This window comes from Dama dama, chromosome 15 (genome assembly GCF_033118175.1).
Source record: "Dama dama isolate Ldn47 chromosome 15, ASM3311817v1, whole genome shotgun sequence".
Classification (NCBI taxonomy): Eukaryota; Metazoa; Chordata; class Mammalia; order Artiodactyla; family Cervidae; genus Dama; species Dama dama.
In genome coordinates, this window is record NC_083695.1 from 73,958,086 (window position 1) to 73,975,770 (window position 17,685).

Here is a 17,685-nt window from a genome sequence, read left to right on the forward strand (position 1 = left end):
GCAATCTGAGGCCAGACCCTCACAGAGATCTCAGGAAAGCCAACAGCTTCTCTGGGCAGAACTCAGCCAGATCCCTGTAGAAATAGGAGGTATGCAGGAAGATTTTGACAGAATTTCCAGTGTGCATGCCTAGTGTTCGATGGCTATTAGTGGATTCCCTGACTTGAATCTGTGCTCTTCACACGTGGCTCTGCCTGTGTTCTTATTCTTTGAGTGTAATGCAATGGTATTTCACAAAGTCATGCAGCACATTATTGAGAACAGTATTTCCTATACGGAAGGCTTGAGTTTAAAAATTTAGGATTAAATAAGTACACAACACAGACCTGACTTTCAGAAACCCTGAACCAATACTCACAATAATATTTCTAAGCAAAAAAAAAAAAAAGACAACTTAATACATGCCCAGTTATATTTTAGGTGCCAAGTGAACAAAAATAAGTAAGAGACAGTCACAGTCTTTGAGTTTCCAGGCTAGTGTGGAAATAGATGAACATGGACAATAACGTGTGCATAACTTTGGCACTGCATTTGTCACACTTCTATGATCACCCACTGAGTGTCTGCCCTTCACTAGTTTTGAATTTCTGTAGGAAACAAACAATCTGTTATGCCTAGTGTCTGCCTAGCACAGTTTCCTGGCATAAAAAAGGGGGCTAGTAGATGTTTATTAAAACAAACCAAATAAATATATACCTGATAACCATTATAAGCCCAAGTATAAAATACACTCAGGATTACTGAGGAAGAAGCAATTACCTTTGCTTAGAAAGAGAGGAGAGGTGGAGACAGGGGTTCTAGAGTGTCACAGACCAATACACATATGAAAAGATACTTAGTGTTACTGGTAGTCACGGAAAACCCCTTTAAACACTGCAATCAAGACACCATTTTCACTAAACAGACAGCAAAATATTAAGTATAAAAAATAGCCAGTGCTGGTGACATTATAGGGAAATGTACAGTTTCTTGTTGCCTGTGGGTATATGAATTATCCCAACCATCTTGGAAAGTAATCTCAGGTATCTGTTAACATTATAAATGCATTAGGTTTTGATACAGCAATATCACCTTTAGGACTCTAGAGTAATTTACCGAGACAAAATTACCAGAATGTAAGAACATGTCTACAAACATGCTAACTGAAGCACTATATGTAATAAATAGGGCTTCCCCGATGGCTCCGATGGTAAAGAATCTGCCTGCAACGCAGGAGACCTGGGTTCGATCCCTGGATAGGGAAGATTCCCTGGAGAGGGGATTGGCTGCTCACTCCAATATTCTTGCCTGGAGAATTCCATGAACAGAGGAGCCTGGCGGGCTACAGTCCATGGGGTCACAAAGAGTTGGACACAATTGAGGGGCTAACACACACACATGTAATAGTAATATTGTAGAAATTAGAATAAAAATCAAATAAAAAGGCCATAGAGAAGTAGTATAGCTTGGAGTTAAGACAGCATACTGAGGATCCACACTCACCAACTGCATGACCACTGGGCACATTACTTAATTTTTCTAAGCCTCAGTTCTCCCATCTATAAACCTGGGATACTAGTAATTCTCACTTTATAGTGTTTTTATGAAGATAAAAAAGCACCAAGAACACTTCTTGGCTCAAAAGAAGCACTATATAAGTTAATTAAGCATGCAATAGTTAAATTCAGTATACAACATCTGTACAAATTGATGCTTATAAAACTGACCCATTTTTCTTAATGCATTCATCTGGATGGACACTCATGACTCACTGTTAAGTGAAAATAACAGGTTGTCAGAGTCCTGTGAATAGTTACTCCTATTTGCTCAAACAAACAAAAAAGTGGTCCTGACATGTGTATACATCTCCTGGTATTTTTGAGTCTGCTCATAACGATGCGGACAGAATCACCCAAAATGCTTAGCATCACTGACCTCAGGAAAGCAGAATTTGTGTGGGAAGGAAAAGACTAACACTTCTTTTGCCTCTGACTCTGTGGTTCATTATAATGAGCATACATTCCTTTTGATTTCTTAAAAACAATAAGATTAAAAAATGAATTTGTAAGCCCAGGAATGACAAGTAGCTCTGTATGACACAAATATGTGGGTGGGAATAGGAGTTATTAAGCTCAAAGGAGTCCAGACTCCAAGGCACCTCTTGATCTGGCTGGGGAGCCTGACTCTCTCCTGGGGGCCATTAGGCAGACACTAAACACGTGCAGCACAGGAATGATTAATCTCACTGGATTTGTGTAACACGAACAGCCCTCTTACACAGAAATTTCACACTCTAGCTTTATTCTTTTTCTCTTTTTCAGGATGTATAGGGCGTGTGTGTGTGTGTGTGTGTGTGTGTGCACGCATGCACACACTCTCAGTCATGTCCAACTCTTTGTGGATTGTAGCCCACCAGGCTCCTCCGTCCATGGAGTCCTGGAGTAGGTTGCCATTGGCAGCACTTCCATTGCCCAGGGGCTTCCCTGGTAGCACAGAGGTAAAGAATCCGACTGCCAATGCAGGAGCCTCAAGAGACACAGGTTCAGTCCCTAGGTTGGGAAGATCTAGAGAAGGAAATGGCAATCCACTTCAGTATTCTTGCCTGGAAAATCCCATGGACAGAGGAGCCTGGTGGGCTATAGTCCATGAGGCCGCAAAGAGTCAGATCTGACTGAGCACACCCACGTATCCCTGCTCTATATCTTTGTATCTGTAACTGACTGAAAGCTGAACTGGGTGGCGAAACATCCTTCCAACCTGAGACTAACAACCTATTCATGTCACTCTCTGCTTTTCCCCTGGAGGAGGAGTGGGAAGGAAGAGACTTCCAGCTAGTGGGAATTACCCACAGGGTTGGCTGAAAGTCGGCATCTTCATTCAGGTCAGGTCCTGTCAGCCTGAACCCCTGGAGTTCTCCAGGAAATACTAGCTGCAGCCAACCCCACACAGAAGCTGCCTCAAAGCCCTCTGCAACATTCTCTCCACAAAGATGTGATGGCGTCGCTTCTCTTGACAGTTGCTGTGTGTTAATACCCAAAGTGAAACAAAGCAACTCATGTGACAAGGAAACAGGGCTGGCTCCCAGTGCCAAATCAAATGGCCTAACCCATTCTCCCTGAGTTAACCTTCATCCCACAAAAGCAGGCACTGCTGCTTGAGTAGTCCATAATCGTGGAGATCTTATCTTCATAAGCTTATGTTTCATGTGGATCTGAAAATAGGACAGCAATGAATTGAGAATCAGTCAGGCCAGGCAAGCTCTACAACAGACGCATGGTAGGCTGCGCATCCCTTTAAGAAAATACCTTTAGTCCCTTCACAACTGCCTGAGGCTTTCTCACCAGCTAAGCCTCTCAGTAGAGTGCTGATTACCCTGGCACGGGGAAAAAGAAAGATTAATACATGTCTTCTCAGAGATACTGTATCTAGATTTTGACATTTTATTTATCTCAACCTTTAAGCTTATCTTGCTTCAATATGGTAAAACCACCAGCTCTACCAAGTCTCACAGCATAATCCCCTGGAAAGTGGAGAAGATCCTGAGGTGTAATTAATTGTTCTGGGGCAGATCATCCCCTTTGCCTCTCAGTTTGACTCCTAGAGTGAACCCCACACAAAACAAAACAAAATCAACAACCTGCTCCAGGATTAAGGTGTAATCAATGACAAGACCAACTGGGAGCCAAAGCTCATTAATTTGGAATAGTGGCATCTTGCTCTGTCAACCTAGGTTTGTTGATTCAGCAAGGTTGAAAACCCTAGAACACCAGTGCAAGGTCAGCTGCTTTTCGGCCTCTTTCCTATGCTAACACCCTGGAGGCATTGGCCACTTGCCCCTTTTGGATGACCCAGCTGGTAAAAGTTATAAAGAATACAGGCTCAATCAGAAAGTCCATGTATCTGTTTGCTGATACAAACATTGATACAAATGTATCATTTCCCTGCTGCCGGGTATTTTTCTGGAATAGGGCAAATGCTGCTCAAACTGTTATGATGCTTTGAAAACACTGATTTTAAGATGGATAGATAGATAATAATCATATATGTATGTATGATTAAAATGTTGTTTGTTTAGGTATAGCAAGATCCACCCACAGGCAGATCAGACTCTAGGTGATCAGTAAGCAGTGAAATGAATGAAGTTTATTAACTAATGTGCCTGTAAGTGTGTGGGCTATTATTTACAAATTGTGTGACCTTGGCATACTGTAAAAATGAACTGGGAGCATGCACTAATTCATGTCAAGCACTGAGCATAGTGCCTGATACAACCTGAGTGCGCGATCAAAGTTAACTTTTATTATTGTTGTCATTATTTTCATTAGCAAAGTATCACTGCCGTTACCATGAAACCAGAAAGGTGTTGGGTTTAAAGACATAAAGTCTAGTTGAAAAGAGAAAATACAAGCAGGAGCTAAGTAAAGAGGCAACACTTATCTCATATCTTTATGCTAACACTTAACATTTGTATGACAGTTTGTCTATTTACATTAGATTAAACACATTCCGGGATCTGGCAGTTCCAGGTGCTGTATAAGGACCTTATTCAATATAATTACATAAGGCAGGTTACAGACAAGTACAGTTCTCTCTCATTTTAACTGTCCATAGAGCTTAGCCTCTCTAAACAACGAAGTCCTAGAAGGCAAAGCCTATATGCTGTGGATCTGTGTATTTACCCACCCTCCCTTTCCCAGACAAGAATACGAGGCCTAGAGGAGTTAATCTATTCATCTGTGTTGAATAAATGAGTGAGAAACAGAGCTGTATGTTCGTGACCATGCAGTAGAGATAAAATTGTAGCACTTACTAATCTGCTCATTATCTATGTGCTGCGTCCTGAATTCAGTCCTGTGAGTGCCATGAGAATTTCTAAAATATGGTCTGTGCCCCTAGGAAACCCCCAGCTGTAGGCACAGGCAGGTTTTCTGAGAAGAAGGTACAAGCTTATGCAGGAGAAAATAAGTCAACACTGAGCAGCCTAGTCTCCTTCAGGTAGGACTGAATTAGGAGCCACAGGCCCATGAGGACCTCATGTCCTGGTCCCCATCCTTTACCCATCCAGGCCTGTCCCTCTCCTATGCTAACATCCAGAAAAGGTTCCCTAAAGACCGAACATGGGCACCATGAACCACTCAAAAAATGCAGCCCTGAAATGCAATTGTGAAGTTTTCTAAATAATTTTTTCTTTCTCCTTTCCTCTTTTCTAAATTATATTTTAAATCAGGCATGCGGTCTCCTATAAAGTATTAAAATGAGCAACTGCAATAGAATAGCACACCCACAGTAATAATTTGGCACATATGACATGAAGAACATGACAAAACATGCAGAACATGATAAGACATGTAGAACATGGCATATGAGGCAAATGATTACTTTGGGTATGTTAGAAAAGCAAACATACATGGGTATATACACGTACATATTATATGATCATATGCATATATATGGGGTTCCCTGGTGGCTCAGCTGGTAAAGAATCCGCCTGCAATGCGGGAGACCTGGGTTTGATTCCTGGGTTGGGAAGATCCCCTGGAGAAGGGAAAGGCTACCCACTCCAGTATTTTGGCCTGGAGAATTCCATGGACTCTATAGTCAATGGAGTTGCCAAGAGTCGGAGACAACTGAGCTACTTTTACACTGAGCTACTTATACACATGCTGAGCTACTTATACACATGCATATATATATAGGTTTCCTAGGAGGTTCAGATGGTAAAGAATCTGCCTGCAATGCAGGAGACCCGAGTTTAATTCCTGGGTCGGAACAATCCCCTGGAGGAGGGCATGGCAACCCACTCCAGTATTCCTGCCTGGAGAATTCCATGGACAAAGGAGCCTGCAAAGAGTCAGACACAACTGTGTGACTAACACTTTACTTTTTCATGCATGTGTATATATGTGTATGTATGTATATGTGTGTTTTTATGAGTGTGTATGTGTGTATGTACACATATGTGTATATTCTCCAGTGAAATTGGTTCTAAGATGGAAAAGTAAGCAGGTCATTCTTTCCACACTTTCCCAAGCTAAAGCCCATGGAGTTTGCTCCCTTAGAAGGGAGGTCTGATACCACTGGAGTGAGATGTCATTTTTATTTCACTAACCTGATTCCTTAAGATCAGAAAAGAATAGTCCTCCTAGACTGGGGCATCAGTAATAGCACCCCATCAGAGAGAGAGATGCATGCTGGACGTGTGCTTCTGCAGTGCAGGACAAGCTGTTCCTCATATCCCTCCAGAGTGCCCTTCCTAGGACTATTCAGAGTGAGAGTTATAGCTGCTCTGTCTCTATCCCATAGAGACAGAACTGCACATCTTTTAATTTTCTAATACGCCAACAACACTTTAGATGGCAGATGCACTACAGAGTAAAAGCTGGCTTTTATTTTCATTTATGCACATACATTAGAGAAATTGATCAAGGAAGTACAAGCTTACTCAGAGATGCTGACAAACAGGTACTGAATTTAAACAATACAGCAGGAGTCAGGCCCTTAATGTATTAAAGGACTGTACTTTTAGAGGCTCCTACCAAACCTCCTACACTTGAATTCAGTTACATAAATTTCCTTGGGACAGAAACTCTGCATAATTGACCTCTTCATTGGGAAAAGAGCTCACTAATTGAAATGCCTGTAAACAAATAAAATAACAGAATCTAGCCTTTTCTTTAGTATAGTAGAGCTCTCCTGGAGCATAGGACAATTTATTTGGAGCTTCTTATAGTGTCAAGTCTAATAAAAAATAGGCATCTAGTGAAAATGAAATTTAATGAACAACCTTCTTGTGGGGCCTGGTACATTGTTTTGGGGTGTCAATTCAAACCATGGATGAGGGGTATCTCCTCACGGCCGCCCCTCCTGACCTTGAACGTGGAATAGCTCCTCTTGGCCCTCCTGCAACCGCGCAGCCGCCGCTCCTTGGACACTCTCCTCATCCAAGGTAAGGAGCAATCGGCTGCGCTTTGCAGGACCAGCCATGAAGACATACCCCACGTCCAAGGTAAGAGAAACCCAAGTAAGACGGTAGGTGTTGCAAGAGGGCATCAGAGGGCAGATGCACTGAAACCATAATCACAGAAAACTAGCCAATTTGATCACAAGGACCACAGCCTTGTCTAACTCAATGAAACTAAGCCATGCCGTGTGGGGCCACCCAAGATGGACGGGTCATGGCGGAGAGGTCTGACAGAATGTGGTCCACTAGAGAAGGGGATGGCAAACCACTTCAGTATTCTTGCCTTGAGAACCCCATGAAGAGCATGAAAAGGCAAAATGATAGGATACTGAAAGAGGAGCTCCCCAGGTTGGTGGTTGCCCAATATGATAATGGAGATCAGTGGAGAAATAACTCCAGGAAGAGAGAAGGAATGGATCCAAAGCAAAAACAATACCCAGTTGTGGATGTGACTGGTGATAGAAGCAACGTCCAATGCTGTAAAGAGCAATATTGCATAAGAACCTGGAATGTTCAGTCCATGAATCAAGGCAAATTGGAAGTGGTCAAACAGGAGATGGTAAGAGTGAACGTCAACATTCTAGGAATCAGTGAACTAAAATGAACTGGAATGGGTGAATTTAACTCAGATGATCATTATATCTACTACTGTGGGCAGGAATCCCTTAGAAGAAATGGAGTAGCCATCATGGTCAACAAAAGAGTCTGAAATGCAGTAACTGGATGCAATCTCAAAAACGACCAAATGATCTATGTTCGTTTCCAAGGCAAAGCATTCAATATCACGATAATCCAAGCCTATGCCCCAACCAGTAATGCTGAAGAAGCTGAAGTTAAATGGTTCTATGAAGACCTACAAGACCTTTTATAGCTAACACCCAAAAAGGATGTCCTTTTCATTATAGGGACGAGAATGCAAAAGTAGGAAGTCAAGAATCACCTGGACTAACAGGCAAACTTGGCCTTGGAGTACAGAATGAAGCAGGGCAAAGGCTAATAGAGTTTTGCCAAGAGAATGCACTGGTCATAGCAAACACCCTCTTCTAACAACACAAGAGACAACTCTACACATGGACATCACCAGATGGTTAACACCAAAATCAGACTGATTATATTCTTTGCAGCCAAAGATGGAGAAGCTCTATACAGTCAGCAAAAACAAAACCGGGAGCTGACTGTGGCTCAGATCATAAACTCTTTATTGTCAAATTCAGACTTAAACTGAAGAAAGTCGGGAAAACCACTAGACCATCCAGGTATGACCTAAACCAAATCCTTTATGATTATACAGTGGAAGTGAGAAATAGATTTAAGGGACTAGATCTTATAGAGTGCCTGATGAACTATGGATGGAGGTTCGTGACATTGTACAGGAGACAGGGATTAAACCATCCCCATGGAAAAGAAATGCAAAAAAGCAAAATGGCTGTCTGAGGAGACCTTACAAATAGCTGTCAAAAGAAGAGAAGTGAAAAGCAAAGGAGAAAAGGAAAGATATTTCCATTTGAATGCAGAGTTACCAAAAATAGCAAGGAGATATAAGAAAACCATCCTCAGTGATCAATGCAAAGAAATAGAGGAAAACAACAGAATAGGAAAGACTAGAGATCTCTTCAAGAAAATTAGAGATACCAAGGGAACATTTCATGCAAAGATGGGTTCAATAAAAGACAGAAATGGTATGGGCCTAACAGAAGCAAGGATATTAAGAAGAGGTGGCAAGAATACACAGAAGAACAGTACAGAAAAGATCTTCATGACCCAGATAATCACGATGGTGTGATCACTCAGCTAGAGCCAGATATCCTGGAATGTGAAGTCAAGTGGGCCTTAGAAAGCATCACTACAAACAAAGCTAGTGGAGGTGATGGAATTCCAGTTGAGCTATTTCAAATCCTGAAAGATGATGCTGTGAAAGTGCTCCACTCAATACGCCAGCAAATTTGGAAAACTCAGCAGTGTCCACAGGACTGGAAAAGGTCAGTTTTCATTCCAATCCCAAAGAAAGACAATCCCAAAGAATTCTCAAACTACCTCACAATTGCACTCATCTCACACACTAGTAAAGTAATGCTCAAAATTCTCCAAGCCAAGCTTCAGCAATACGTGAACTGTGAACTTCCAGATGTTCAAGCTGGTTTTAGAAAAGGCAGAGGAACAAGAGATCAAATTGCCAACATCCGCTGGATCATTGAAAAAGCAAGAGAGTTCCAGAAAAACATCTATTTCTGCTTTATTGACTATGCCAAAGCCTTTGACTGTGTGGATCACAATAAACTGTGGAAAATTCTGAAAGAGATGGGGATACAAGACCACCTTACCTGCCTCTTAAGAAATCTGTATGCAGGTCAGGAAGCAACAGTTAGAACTGGACATGGAACAACAGACTGGTTCCAAATAGGAAAAGGAGTATGTCAAGGCTGTATATTGTCACCCTGCTTATTTAACTTGTATGCAGAGTGAAAGGTCGGGCATATTGAGACATGCCCCGGAAAAGTGCCGCAAGGCAAATTCCGGAGGCTGGCTAAACTTCCGGGGACCGACCCCCTGCAGCCTGGTCCAATCAGGTACCGACCCGGAGCCCTCGGACACTGACCGCCACTGTAGCCCGCGCTTTCTTCCTTATATGAAAAGACCTGGCTTGGACGCCGGCCCTGGCTATAAAACCCCTCCCCACCCCCTCATACCTCGCAGACTCCCTTTGTCTCCTCACTCACCTGCCCCCGGGAGTTCTGCCCGAGAGCGACCGCTCAATAAAGGCCTTTACCACAGGTCCTTAGAGGCGGCTTTTTTCCTCCCACGGCGTTTTCTAACATCTGGCGCCCCAATGTGAGGCCCAAGGTGAGGGCCCCCAGCACTCGCTGTTGAGGCCCCCTCGAGCTCCACCGCCGCGGAAGCCTCAGACCCAGGCCGCTGACCAACCCCCCGGACGGCAGGATATGGAGTAAGTCCCTTCGGCTTTGGGGCCTGCACTCCCTGGCAACCACCTCCTAGGGCCCCGTAACAGGTGCGCACTTACTGGGCCCTCCCGGTCACCAGCTGGTGGGGAGACGTCCCCAGCGGCTGAGTAGACCTCCGGCTTCGGCCTTTCCGGGTCCCTGCGGTCGTGAGGAAGACGTTCCCCGCGACTACATGGACCTCCGGCTCCCCTTGACTCGTCCGAAGACGTTCGGACAGCAGGGGTTGCCTTCACGCCCCGTGGTCGCCATGGGATCGACAGCCTCCAAACCCGATCCCCAATACTCCACCCCCTTAGAGTGCCTGCTGGCTAACCTGCGGACTCTAAGACTAAAGGGAGATATCTGTCCCAAGCAGCTCACTTTTCTGTGTTCACAGGCCTGGCCTCAGTATTCCCTAGATAATGGCTCACAATGGCCAGCCACAGGGACACTAGACTTTGACGTCCTCCGTGATTCAGATAATTACTGCCGGAGAACGGGAAAATGGTCTGAGGTCCCCTATGTTCAGGCCTTTTGGGCGTTGCGCTCTCGCCCGTCCCCCTCCTCTCCGGCCCCTCCTAACCCCTCCCCCTCTAACCCTACTCCGGCCTCTTTTGCTCCTGTTCCCACCCCTGAGGCTTCACCGCCGGCCCCGGATCCTCCGGCCATTAACCCTATCTTGTATCCTCCTCTTCCCCCTGTCACTCCCTTCTCGTCTCCGGTTAGCTCCCACACCTGCTCCCATAGCAACCCTCCAGGAGCCTCCCCTCTCCCTCCCCCAGCTCCGCTACTCCCTTTGCGACAAGTGGCCAGAGCTGAGGGTCTAGCCCAGGTTGCCTCCCCTCCCCCTCCCCCGGCCCCGCTACTCCCCCTGCGACAAGTAGCCGGAGCCGAGGGCCTGGCCCAGGTCCACGTCCCCTTCTCTCTCCAGGACTTAGCACAGATGGAGGCCAAGCTGGGATCCTTTTCCTCCAACCCCACGCAGTACATTAAGCAGTTTACTGGCCTGACCCGCGCCTACGCCTTAACACGGCAGGACATATATGTCATCCTGGGATCTACCACCACCCCTGAAGAGAGGCAGGCCGTTTGGACGGCAGCCAGGGCTCAGGCCGACCAGCAGCACAGTGCCAACCCCTCCCCCGAGCGCCCCCCGGGAGCTCAGGCAGTTCCTGACACCGACACTGATTGGAACTACCAGGAAGGGGGTGGCGGCCAGCTGTGGGTACACTATATGATAGAGTGTCTCCTCGATGGGATGGAAACACCCTCTCATAAGATAGTAAACCTCCTCAAACTAGATGAGGTGACTCAGGGGCCCGACGAAAACCCAGCCATGTTTCTTAATCGGCTGACTGAGGCCCTTGTTCAATACACCAGACTGTCCCCTGAGTCCCTCATTGGGGCAGCTACCTTGGCCAATCATTTTATCTCCCAATCCGCACCTGACATCCGAAAAAAACTGGCCAAGGCCGAGGACAGCCCTCAGACCCCCATTCGAGACCTGGTAAAAATGGCCTTTAAGGTTTACAACGCCTGTGAAGAAACTGCTGAGGCCAGCCAAAAGGCAAGGCTCAAACAAAAGGCCGAATTTCAGGCAAGCCTCCTAAACCAACAAACCCAGGCCTTGGTAGCGGCCCTGCGGCTGGCGGCGGGCTCGGGGGTCCCAAAACCCCTCTCCGGGGGCCTGCTTCAAGTGCGGCCAAGAAGGACACTGGGCCGAGATGTGCCCCAATCCGCGGCCTCCTTCCAAGCCGTGCCCGTTGTGCAGACAGCAAGGACACTGGGCTAGTGACTGTCCCCAGGCCTCTCGGGCCCCGACCTCTAGGGGCCAGGGACCAGAGCGCCCCAAGGAGACCTCCTGCCCTCCTCCGGCCTTCGAGCTGCTGAGCTTCGACGATGGCTGACGTCGCCCAGACTCGGGAACCCCAATAACCCAAGCCAAGCCCAGGGTAACGCTCCAGGTAACGGGTAAGTCTGGTTAATGCGGGGGCTACCTATTCGGTCCTTCCCTCTTTTGGGGACACTTTATGTCCTTCCCAGGTTTCGGTTATGGGCATTGATGGCCAACCCTCATGTCCGCTCCAAACCCAACCACCACCCTGTCAATTAGATTCCTGCCTATTTGCCCACTCCTTTCTGGTCATCCCCTCCTGCCCTACTCCTCTCTTAAAAAAAAGAAATACACTCTCACAGATCTCCCAGCAGGTGGCTACGACCCTGGACATCGACTGGCATCTCCACATCCCCTATCAGCCCCAACCGTCAGGCCTGGAACAAAGGCGCAGACAGCTCCAAGAAAGCCCCCTCTGGACCGGACTCAATGGGTCCAAAAAAAAGTAGCACAGGCTGTGACCGGACGGGCCATGCTCCTAACAGCTTACACTCAACTCAATCAAGAAGACATGGACCCACTTCACAATCCTGCATAAGCTGACCTTTCGTCCCGGCTGGCCCCTACCCCTCGCTGCCCCCGTTCAGCAGGAAATAGCCAGAGAGAACCGGCGCCCCTTGTTCTATAACAAAAAGGCCAGGTTAGAAAACGCCGCGGGAGGAAAAAAGCCGCCTCTAAGGACCGGTGGTAAAGGCCTTTATTGAGCAGTTGCTCTCGGGCAGAACTCCCGGGGGCGGGTGAGTGAGGAGACAAAGGGAGTCTGCGAGGTATGAGGGGGTGGGGAGGGGTTTTATAGCCAGGGCCGGCGTCCAAGCCAGGTCTTTTCATATAAGGAAGAAAGCGCGGGCTACAGTGGCGGTCAGTATCCAAGGGCTCCGGGTCGGTACCTGATTGGACCAGGCTGCAGGGGGTTGGTCCCCGGAAGTTTAGCCAGCCTCCGGAATTTGCCTTGCGGCACTTTTCCGGGGCATGTCTCAATACGCCCGACCTTTCACAGAGTACATCATGAGAAACGCTGGGCTGGAAGAAGCACAAGCTGGAATCAAGGTTGCCGGGAGAAATATCAATAACCTCAGATACACAGACGACACCACCCTTATGACTGAAAGTGAAGAAGAACTAAAGAGCTTCTTGACGAAAGTGAAAGAGGAGAGTGAAAAAGTTGGCTTAAAGCTCAACATTCAGAAAACTAAGATCATGGCATCTGGTCCCATCACTTCATGGCAAATAGATGGGGAAATAGCACAAACAGTGTCAGACTTTATCTTTTGGGTCTCCAAAATCACTGCAGGTGGTGACTGCAGCCATGAAATTAAAAGACACTTCCTCCTTGGAAGGAAAGTTATGACCAACCTAGATAGCATATTAAAAAGCAGAGACATTACTTTGCCAACAAAGGTCTGTCTAGTCAAGGCTATGGTTTTTCCAATGGTCATGTATGGAGGTGAGAGTTGGACTGTGACGAAAGCTGAGCGCCGAAGATTTGAACTGTGGTGTTGGAGAAGACTCTTGAGAGTCCCTTGGACTACAAGGAGATCCAACCAGTCCATCCTAAAGGAGATCAGTCCTGGGTGTTCATTGGTAGGACTGATGCTGAAGCTGAAATTCCAATATTTTGGCCACCTGCTGCGAAGAGCTGACTCATTGGAAAAGACCCTGGTGGTGGGAGGGATTGGGGGCAGTAGGAGAAGGTGACGACAGAGGATGAGATGGTTGGATGGCATCACCGACTCAATGGACATGAGTTTGAGTAAACTCCCGGAGTTGGTGATGGACAGGGAGGCCTGGTGTGCTGCGATTCATGGGGTCGCACAGTGTCGGACACAACTGAGCAACTGAACTGAACTGAACTGAATCCATGAGCCTCCTCTTGTATGACCACCACATTCCCCAACAGAGGCAGGCCCTGGAACCAAAGTGCTACCATGAAAATCAGCTTTCCCCCTCCAGCCACTGTTGAGTGTACTGGGAGCAGGGGGAACGGCTGAGAAGCAGGGTGACTGGAGTCTTCCTTCCTAGACCTTAGCATTGAGACTCAGAACCAGCAGCCAGTCTCTCCTGGTCTTGCTAACTGACAGTTAATGCAACTTCCCACTGATCTTATGTGGTCACTACTAACTTCGGTCTGTCCACAGACCACTCCTGCCTTTCTGTGTGTGCATGTGTGTGAAAGAGTGCATGTGTCTATGTGTGAATATCATCTCCGAAGACTGTCTCCATCCTCTCAGGCTCAGGGATCATCATGTGATCCTGGCCTGGCCAATCAGAGGAGGCTCTCTCCTAGACTTCAGGGACTAGTTCGGGTTTGAGCACATGGCACGGGCTACTGGAGAAGAGCCACACAGGAATGAGATAAATGAAGCAGATTTTTTTAAGCAACAAAATGAAACAAGAGAATGTATAGTTTTCAAGAATAAACGAGGACAGAATAACTGTCTGGGTATCTGAGGACTTCCTTTCGTGCCAAATCCAGTGAGTTAGTCTGCCCTCTTAAAGGATTTGTTCATCCATTTGAAAAATCACTCACTGTACACTCTATACATATGGCCCAGTAGTGTGGATCCCAGAAATAAACGCGTGCATGTGTGTGTACACACCTCTGTGCCGCAGAATCACACAAAAGCAGCTGTGAATGTGTCACCCTGGGAGCCTGCCTGGGTTCTTCAGACCTTGAGTTACACCAATCCCCTCTGCAAAGACATCCTTCTTCTTTCGTTTCCACCCCAATAAGCTCACGTGGTTCTCGGTGAGAACCATGGGAACCAACATCCATAAAGACAAGCTAATGAACACTTTAGCAAAAAGATCTGTGACCAAAAGAAGAGGTCTATAAAAAGAAAGGATCCGCCCAGCGGATGTCAACCATCCAGAATCTCAGGTTGACATCCGCCGGGCGGATTCTTTCTTTTTGAAGTAAGCCAGAAAGATAAACACCAATACAGTATACTAACACATATGTATGGAATTTAGAAAGATGGTAACAATTACCCTATATGCAAGACAGAAAAAGAGACACAGATGTATAGAACAGACTTTTGGACTCTAAGGGAGAAGGCGAGGGTGGGATGATCTGAGAGAACAGCATCGAAGCATGTATACTACCAAGTGTGAAACAGATCACCAGCCCAGGTTGGATGCATGAGACAAGTGCTCGGGGCTGGTGCACTGGGATGACCCAGAGGGATGGGATGGGGAGGGAGTCGGGAGGGGGTTCAGGATGGGGAACACATGTAAATCCATGGCTGATTCATGTCAATTAATGGCAAAAACCACTACAATACTGTAAAGTAATTAGCCTCCAACTAATAAAAATAAATGAAAAAAAAAAAAAAAGGATCCGGGCTTCCTGGTTAAAAAACAAAAACCAAAAAACCCTACCCGTGGTTAAGGAAAACAGAGAGCAGAGAGAGAACAAAGGGTATATATAACCAGAAACCTTCTCACTAGGAAACAGGGGTGAGGAGGGAGCAGCCTGGCCGAGGGCATCATGCTTAAATAACACAGTAACTATTAGCTCCATTTCCTTACCTCCAAAGCGAGCTCTCCGTGATGCTCCCCAGGTTATAGTCATACAGCTTTGTCAAAATGAGAATCACCTGAAGGCAAAAGAAGACATCACGGTTAGTTTCAAACAATTACAGTTTCATAGAACTGAAATGGCCCAAGGGAGGGCTTAGAATTCCTTTAACGGTTGCTTAACATAATTGAATGAATTGTTGCAGCATCCAGTTACACTGATTGGGGAAGGGTTTACCAGGGCCTGGGCTTCCCTTGTGGCTCAGCTGGTAAAGAATCCTCCTGCAATGCGGAAGACCTGGGTTCAATCCCTGAGTTGGGAAGATCCCCTGGAGAAGGGAAAGGGTACCCACTCCAGTATTCTGGCCTAGAGAATTCCATGGACTGTATAGTCTATGGAGTTGCAAAGAGTCGGACACAACTGAGTGACTTCACTTGCCAGAGCCTTCGCTTAAACAGCTAAAACTGGACCCCGGGCCCTAGAGCTTAGAGAATTTAGGGAGCTCTTTATAAGAAACAAAATACAAAGTCACGAGTTCCAATCTGCACATCCTGGGAAAGGGCCTATGCAATTAACACTGAAACTTAAGCTTCATTTGCTTCTCGGCAAATCTTCCTATAATTTTAACTTGTTGCTTTTCTTCAGCCTCACTCAGAGGAACTCAAATTATTTAGCTCATTCTTTCAGAATTCAACACCTGTGAAGCATTTACTAGGAGCCCAGAATTTTGCCTGACGCCAGAAAAGAACATAAATACAGATAAGGCCTGGTGGCCTAGGACCCACCAGAACTCATGCCCATCATGGCAGCATCAGAAAGCAGCTGCCTTTCTTGCCTGCAGCCCTGACCTAGCTCCTCCTGGTTAAGTGAAGCATAGGAGTGCCATGACACTGGGGAAGATTCACCAGAGCAGTGTGTTTCTAACCATGGATGGTCTCAGCCCTTATTTGCTCTCCTTACATAATGAAAAGAGCCTAACAGCTCTGCCTTGTTTGCTGTTAAGGTTCGTATTTCTCTCTTGATAGTCATAACTTAGAACATTCGGCCCAGTCCTGCTGTTTCCAACTCAGCATAAAAATGTTGACTTTGATTTTTTGGATTTCCTCTGAAGGCCAAGGGATCAGTTGTAGCCACAGTGAGCACAGAATGGCCTAACCTTGAATTCCAAGCCAGCAAGCTGCCAAGGAGCTGCTGAATCCTTCATGGTTCTACTCTGCTAGCACAAGGCTTGCTTTACTGAAGATAAAGGCGCCGGCGAGTGGATTCTGATCACTTCTTTCACAGCAAGAGAACTGGAATTCCATGCCTTAGGTTTGTTCCAACTTCAAGGGGATGAAGGACCACAGTCACCCCAAAACAGGCACAAATCTGAGGACCTGAGCTCCAAGGCCACCCCTCTCTTTAACCACTGCGCAGACTTCCTTCAAGGATCTGTTCAAAACTGACTTTCTTAGCAAAACGTGAGCATGTGCGAGGCGCTGGGTGCCCTATGGGCATGTCAGATGGCAGGCCTGCGGTGGGGGCATATGCTTAACAGATCCGTGTGCCAATTAAGTTGCTCTAAGTGCTAAATTTCAATCACCGCCATCCCAGGAATGCTGATCAGTGACAGCGGGGTGGCTGTTTGTTTGAAGACACAGAGAGATGTCGTTGCTCTACCTCGGTATGATTTTGCCGAACAGACCTATAAATCCCCCACCAAGAAAATGGGGGTGTGGGCATAAAGCGTTTCTCGGTAGTTGCTCTCTTGATACAAGATGGCAGTAAACTGAATAATGAAGTTCAGCCGGCCACAAACTGCATTTCCCATCCATCTGATGAGGGAAGCCACTGGAGCCCCAGAGAAGGAACCTTTTTAACCCAGCATGTAGTAGTGTAGAGCTGCTCACACGCGCACGCAGAAGTTGTTTAAGCAATTCACAGGCAGGCGGGCAGGGAGGTAAAAATCCACTCCCTGATTCTTCTTGCTGGGCTAGTAAAATGAAAACGCCAGTGATACACTCAGGCAGCTTGTCAATACTGCACCAGATGAGGCGTTCTTTATGGCATTTCAAAGCATATCTGCTTGAATCAATCTAATCTTTCGTTTTCAGAATGAAAGCAAGAAAGGAGAACTGCTAACCTTTAGTTATGTTTTCAATCGATTATTTGAAATCTCTTTTCCCCTCTATTTTTCCCCTTTTCTATCTATGTGCATTATTCACCACCTTACTCTTGGATGGTGATATGTCATTATATAAGATTGATTTGTTGTTGTTTGTTTTCCTGTTCTGGTTAATTACCAACACTGTTTTATAGAATTAGCAGCTGTTAAAGGGCCACAGCCAAAACTACCACCATTAGATGAGTAAAACAGGTTAACACAATCATCCATCTATTCTGGTTTATTGTCTAT

At 46.2% G+C, this 17,685-nt stretch overlaps 1 protein-coding gene across 5 annotated transcripts in view; it reads right to left on the bottom strand.

Annotated features, from left to right (window-relative positions):
- The window catches only part of SORCS1 (sortilin related VPS10 domain containing receptor 1), a 581,948-nt gene that overhangs the window by 353,528 nt on the left and 210,735 nt on the right, over positions 1 to 17,685 (bottom strand). For all 5 annotated transcript variants that reach the window (XM_061162594.1, XM_061162593.1, XM_061162595.1 and 2 more), the window contains exon 2: positions 15,302 to 15,369. In XM_061162594.1, the coding sequence (XP_061018577.1) occupies positions 15,302 to 15,369 (68 nt within the window). The remainder of the gene's footprint in view (positions 1 to 15,301; positions 15,370 to 17,685) is intronic.